This window comes from Sitodiplosis mosellana, unplaced genomic scaffold (assembly GCF_009176505.1).
Source record: "Sitodiplosis mosellana isolate CC-2019 unplaced genomic scaffold, AAFC_SMos_1.0 Smas_scaffold_2337, whole genome shotgun sequence".
Lineage (NCBI taxonomy): Eukaryota > Metazoa > Arthropoda > Insecta > Diptera > Cecidomyiidae > Sitodiplosis > Sitodiplosis mosellana.
Window position 1 is genome coordinate 2,500 of NW_022597579.1, and position 7,011 is coordinate 9,510.

The window sequence follows — 7,011 nt, forward strand, 5'->3', positions numbered from 1 at the left end:
ATTAAATAAATCATTTTTCTTTGTTGTTGTTTCACAGGGCATCGTCTCTCTGGATGTGGATAGCAATGAAATTGAGCGTTTAGCTGCAATTTTGGGGAGATTTTCTATTGTGAAATTATCCAAATTAAAGAAATATTAGTAGCCTATAAAAAATGGCATTCTGCCAGGAAAAGATAATAATAAAACGAATGACTGTGCTGGTTTTTGTTTTCGCAACTCGCTTTAAGGTGGACGTGAGAAGAGTCTCAGTGTTGATGCATATTACATCTAATTAGAATTAGTTTACACGAAAAATCCGCATCGGATGTTTTTGCACAAAACGCGAAAGCCAGAACAATTGCACTGCAACGGCAAAGACGGAAATATTTCGGTGTGAAAAGATAGAAGCTTTGCAAATTGAGTAGCGAAACTTTTTTTTCTTCGTTCAAAATAACATCATTATAATGATGAAGACGTGTTTGAAAGATCACTGAAATAGAATGAAATGTCGTTGAGATGCTGTCAAATGACTTTCAGGTATGGCAGTTTTTCAGGTAATATGTTAAGAAAAATAGCCAGATAAATTAAATGAAGAAAACTCACTGTTTTATTTTTCAATACCTCTCTCAATTCATACATACTTTACATCACTTATAACTAATTAACGCAAATAAAGACATACAGTACTATATTGAAATTGAAAGAAAAATTCAAAGATAAAATGATCGCCTGTAGTTTACCTGGCTTCTATTGAAAAATAGCCCGTGAGACGAAGGATGTCGTTGTGTAATATACAGGCTGTCAATTTCTTTTTTTGGCAATATGGTGGATTTATATGCGAAAAACCCGTTGCTAGACGACGCTGCCATTGCGCCCACATTCAAAATACTATCGATATCAATGTCACAATCATTTTTCATTTTATCATCGGTTTTATTTTCCGAGTATGAAGAAAAGCGATCCTCAAACATATTGATATTCTTCAGTTTAAGAGCAGTGAACATATGAAGTGGTTCAAAATGGCGAATACCATTTTCATCGAGGACTATGTAAGCACATTTTCCCATCATCACATCACGGCTCTTTTCACGTGGAACGACTGCCTGGAAGCGATCTTTAACAATAAGAATGGGACCACTCGCCTTTGATTGTGTGTGCATAAAAAAATCTTCTATCGCCAGTGGATTGCCGGAATAAATCAATGAAATCGGAACGTCATTTGAATCCTTGAGTTTATTACCTTCTGCCAAGTTTATCGTACAAATTCCACTGCATCGCAATAACTCTCTCAAAACTAAATTGGTTCGCGAAGAATATGGATCGGTTCGCAGAGATTGTATTGCTTTCGCCCGCATTTCATCACTTTCCGACAATTTATGCATGACAACCACCCGTTGCAGTAGTTCGTATGTCTTCTCGTCCTCTTTTAATTGAGTAATAATGTCATCGCCATTGCTGTTCAAAATATTGCTCAAATTCAGAATGCATTCAGTGAAACCTAGAGCTCTTGCCAACGATAACGTATCGGTTAAGTATGTATTCAACTTTTCTGCCGAATGTTTGTCGTGCGTTTGCGTGATCTTTTTTATTTTGTCCTCAGTCAAATTTTGAACAGCTGAAACAATACATTTTCTCAGCGTCTCTGCAACGGTGATCTCATCCATAAAATTGTCTATTTGCTTTTGCACTTCACTGATGATTTGTGTCACCAAAGACGGTTCATTAATCAAATTTTGTATAGATTCGAACAGCTCATCTACGGTTTTATTTTCCATAATGCTTCGGATACTTTCTAAAATATCAACGTCCGTTTCAGTGTCTGTTCCATCATTAATCAAAAGCGCTTTAATCATATCCACTTTGTTTATTTTGATAGCGCGCAAAGCTAACAACTTGACACTGTTCTCGATTTGTGCCATACTTTCCGGTGAAGAAAGTAATTTTTCAATTTCGTTGAAGCAAACAGTAATCCCATTGATTGAATCTGCATTCTCAAGAAATGGTTTGAAATTTTTCATAAGCGCTTGGCTTATAACTTCATACAGCAATGGGTCAGTGTTGTTTTTAGATTGTAACTGTGGATCGGTCAGCGTATCGCTATTTGATGATGAAAAAAGACAATCGATTACAGTTCTTGATATTATATCAATTAAAGGCAGATCGATGTTTTCGCTGACAACATGTCCAAGGGTGTTTCCATTTACCATTGAATTTCCATTCTCATTGCGCAAAACGCTGTCGTGTTGTGCCACACTGAAAATACGTTGCGGATTTTGATGCATCATTTTTACGAACGTCTTGACTGTTTCGAAGAGACTTTCAAGAGCACCGCTTGATTGCTTGGCATCAGTGAATCCCAAATGCTCTGCAAATTTCTTTATAGTCTGCCCCTTTATGGCATTTTGTAAGAGAACATTCACGTCCACATTCGATACCTCGATTTGGCTTCCTACTACTATGCCAGCTTCAGACAAATGATTGAACATGTTTCCATCTACATTTTGATCGGATTTCGTCCAAATGTGCATCGGTTTCAACAGCGTCATTTCCTCGGGCGAAAACAAGAAACTCTGCACCGAATATTTTCGCTCGCCATTCTCATCGTCACAAAGGTCTGGTGCAATAAATTTTGGACCTATTTTCAAATGAATCACAAAAAATTCAGATTTAATAAAAAAAAATGGATATTGGATTTGAGTCTATGAATGTACCTTGATCAGTTTGGACGATTTGTGCTGGAATGAATGTCACTTCGCCATCAACTTCAGAAATTTTGCCGGGCACAAAACGTGGCCCAAATTCTGTATCAATAATTTGACCCGGAACAAAGCGTTCACCTGCAAAATGAAATCACATATTTTTAAGCTACATTTTCGAAAAAAATGCAGTAATTTCGTAACCAATTTTTTTCTCTTAAAATTAACAATTTTCATAATATCCATTTTTCACCTTCTTCACACTGGATTATCTGTCCAGGGATAAAAGCTGGTCCGTTTTTGCTTTGTAGATATATTCCAGGTTCGAAAATTGTAGACGCGTTCTCAGTTACAACGGTTCTACCTGCTACAAAGACATCGCCATCCGATGTGTTTACGATACAGCCGAGAATTAGCACATTTCTAGGCGCTTCATCGGTGCCAATATTAATATTCAACGTAGGTAATCCCGAAATGGATGATGGATGATCATAAACAACTGTTCCTTTCGAATAATTTTGCATTATTTTCAAGATTTCACTTTGATTCGGAATCGATTCATACAGATTTGTATCGTTCAATTCTAAACTTTTTTGACTGTAACCGTTTTGATCTGCATACTTTTGCACAGTATCGTTCATTTCGTTGACCGGGTGTTGCGTTTCTGATTCGCATCCGTTGCAATTGGCATGCTCGCTTTTAGTATCCATTTGGGCATCATTAGCAAGATTTCCATTTTGTTCATTATTATTACCGGGTGAATTATTATCAGCGGTTGTACAAGCACTGCCATCAATGGTTTTAATTTTCCGTAGACCATTCTTTTTACGCTTGGTTCGCACTTGGTGCTGGTATTTCTCTTCGGTTTCACGAGCCAATAGTACATTATAAGTTGGGCCTTCTCCTTCGAATAAGTTTCTTTTAGCCGCACAATTCTCACTATCAATTTCGTAATCTTGCAGATCCAATGACACACTTTTCCCTTTATTCATGCACAAAAGTACCGAGTCATTTGTTTTGGCAAACATCACATCTCGCACATCACCATCCCGTACAGCCGCCTCCAGCTTTGCTGGGAATACCAAATTACACTTTTGCTCTTTTATGGCATAGATAAAATAATGTTCATCACATTGCACTGTTTTTGAGTTTAATATTTCGAAGAGACCCTTTTGCTGATCATTGTTTTCGTCCAGTTTTGGTAACAAATATCGATAATCGCCAAGCACAATATGCTTTCGTCGTCCATACTCATAATCCTCCGGTTCATAATGATGTGGTGTAAGGCCAACGGAGCTGGTGATTTTACACTTTGATTTATTGGAAAATGCGGTCAAAATCACTGGTATATAGCAGTGTGTGGGTAATCCGTAAGCCCTTCCAGTAATACGACAAAATCGACGAGCATCAGCTGGAGAAATTGGCGGTAGTAAGGGAAAATAATTTGACTTTGGTAGTCCGCGAGCTCTGCCGGTTATTCGACAATAAGACATTGTTGGAAATAATAAATAAAATTATTTCGTCGGTACTTTGGTTGTGTGTTGTTTTCTTTCTATTACTTATATTCGAAATTAATTGAGATTTCATTCAATCACTTGGCGTAATGTATTGTTTTCAGACCTTCAAACTTCTTGAGAAATTTCACTGATCGTTTGCAAAATAAAAATTTAAATGGTTCAACAGCGGCACAAGATCGTGCGTGTTCTTTGCTTGATATGTTCACTAAGAATAAAATCGTTATTCGTGCGGAAGCGCATTACAAATGTGCGCTGTGTACTCATTGGCAACTGTTTGGCTGAAATAGAAAACCGAAGTATATAAACTAGTTACACTTTACTACATAAAACCACACAGACTCATGAAAATTCGTTTTTCTCGCGCATTTGATTTTTTTTCTGTTTGGTCGGTTGGTTGGTTGGTTGTAGTAGTTCATTCTATGACAATGATTAATCTTTTATATCGAGAACACTGAAGCGAAACCGATCATTTCATTCGATGAAAACACACATATTTCATATGTTGGGCTTCCTCTCTTCTTAGCAGTCATCTATTAATACATCAACGTTAAATTTCACAATGATTTTATACATTTTCAGAATGAATGGAAGAATAAAACACACGCACACCAAGAAAATCGACAAGCAGGAGATGAAAAACGCACTGTCTGCTTTTCTTCTACTATTTTTTTTCCCGAGGTTTGTTTTCTTGGAATTGTTCTGAAATGAACCGTATTTCGTGTCGCTTGTAGATTTGTCATCATAGTCATCGTTTATTCACCTTTATCATGAACTCAAATGAGATCGCTCTATTTAACTTAGGATATGATGTGATGCTTTTTTTTCTCACAAAAACAAAGTCATTGTTTTTCTGACTTCTCTTTTATCTTTTCGCGTATAATTTCTTTCTTCACTCTCTGTTTTTTTCCTCAAGCCGTTTCCTTCTTGGAATGAACAGTATCCAATTTTGTTTCTATTCTCACGCGTATTCATTTTAAATATGATGATTCATCAAAGTCTTTTCTTTTCTTCAAAAGACTTGATGATATCATATAATTTATTTTGTATTCGTGACAATTATGAAGCATCTGCCGACAAATACACTCTATACTTGCTCGCAGAAACTCACTCCTTTCTTTGGTCCATTTTTTAAATATCTGTTTTTTCAATATTCTGAACTAAATTGTTTTGTTTGCCTCCAATTGTATGCTCCTGGTTTGAAACCACAACCTATGTTCAACCGATCGAGTTCACGAGAAACTAATTGAAGGAATGTTTTTCAGTTTGTGATCTCGCACTTTCTACTCCATATGGATAAAAAACAATCGTAGATATTTCGAATGCCTACTTTACTTGGTAGTCTCTGCGTTGTTTTTTCCCCCTTCTTATGTACATTTGATGTTCTGCACCGAACCGAGCCCATAAAGTGATCTCATTTAGATACTCGTTTGTATTTTCTATGCATAGATAGAAAACCTGAATTGACTAAATTTAGTGCAACACCAAGAAAATTTTGATGAACACATTTCGTTGCATCGTATATTTGATAGGCGTGCAAACACTCTATCGTTTTCTCTTTTCTACTTCTATAGAGCGGATTTTTATTTTCAAAATTACAACATTTTATGTGGTTTTCATCAACTGCTGCTTATTATTATTCACAGTTGAAATTCAATCGAAACATTCAATTTTTCATCCAATCAACCGGTAATATGTTCATTTCTTTTCAGTTGCTGTTCTATATTACAAATATTCGAAGAAAATAAAAATGATATACATTAAGTTCAGAAAAGACTTCAAGGATGGCTTTTTCAGAGCAGGAAAAAGTTCAAGATAGATGGAGCTAAGTTCAAATTTCCAAACAGACGTCATAGAATACGCATGATGATCGATAGGAGTCGTTTTCATATTGAATTGAATATTATTGTAACAGGTCTTGCACTCTTTTCCGGTCAAACTACTTTATTCAGAAAGTACTTGTGTAAATAAATGATTTAATAAATAAATATTCTATTATATATGGAGCGCTCCGTACATGTTCAAAAACATTGAAAATTAAGCTCCTAGTGGAAATTGATAGTTCGTTCACTACGGATCTTCAATTGAATGTTAAAACGAATAAAACTTCAAGAAAACAAAAAAAAAATCGAGAAAGAAATTAGAAATGCATTTAATAAAACAATCAATAAAATTACCGTTGCCTTCAATGAAATTAACAAATTGATAAATTAATTTTGATAACAAAAATGCAGGATCCATTGAAAAAAAGTCGACCCATTTTATGTCCTTTTGGTCTAGGGTCTTCTGAGTTTATTCAGATGGATAGTCAAATCTTGGGAGATGTGCCGTGATGACTTCGGGTTGGGCGTTTTCAATTGTAGATTTTATGTAGTTTAATGTAGCGTTTTTACTTTTTTCATGAAGAAACAATTTTTTTGAGTAATCGGCGATCGAAAAACCGCTATAAAATGGAACACCTCAAATCTTGGTCAAAAAACGTATTTTGGAAACCCGAGTTCAAAAAACAAATTGATTGTTTTTTTTTTTCAAGTTGACAAATTCCTTTTTATTAACCCTCTAATGCATACAACCGCCTCTAGAAGGGCAAAATTTGAACGCCTGTAGAACGTAAACCGTACATCGGATCACATTGCGTCAAAGGGAATTTTCGTTTGTCAAATTTTTCTCTTTATTTTTGTCTTCGCAATATTTGTCTATGTAGTGTGATTGTAAAGTTATAAACAAAAATGTGGGCAAAAACAAAAATTTGACAAAACAAATTATTCGAACTCCAAATTAGACACATTTTTGACACTTCTAAACAATGGATTTGATTGTTC

The 7,011-nt window shown here is 35.4% G+C and overlaps 1 protein-coding gene across 1 annotated transcript; it reads right to left on the reverse strand.

Annotated features, from left to right (window-relative positions):
- Window positions 1–563: 563 nt before the first annotated feature.
- LOC129571403 (uncharacterized) lies at window positions 564–5,536 on the reverse strand. The gene is made up of 3 exons (XM_055451204.1): window positions 2,929–5,536; window positions 2,691–2,816; window positions 564–2,614 (listed from the first exon to the last, which is right to left on the reverse strand). Exons 1-3 carry the CDS (start codon window positions 4,166–4,168, stop codon window positions 690–692), a joined length of 3,291 nt encoding a protein of 1,096 aa, XP_055307179.1. The 5' UTR covers window positions 4,169–5,536; the 3' UTR covers window positions 564–689.
- Between the last annotated feature and the right edge of the window lie 1,475 nt (window positions 5,537–7,011).

Excerpts from the sequence above, each read along its gene's own strand:
- LOC129571403 (XM_055451204.1), bottom strand. The coding sequence starts at position 4,168 with ATGTCTTATTGTCGAATAACCGGCAGAGCTCGCGGACTACCAAAGTCA. Across the intron at positions 2,817-2,928 it reads GATAATCCAGTGTGAAGAAG|GTGAACGCTTTGTTCCGGGT; the intron begins GTGAAAAATGGA and ends TTCATTTTGCAG. Across the intron at positions 2,615-2,690 it reads AATCGTCCAAACTGATCAAG|GTCCAAAATTTATTGCACCA; the intron begins GTACATTCATAG and ends ATTTGAAAATAG.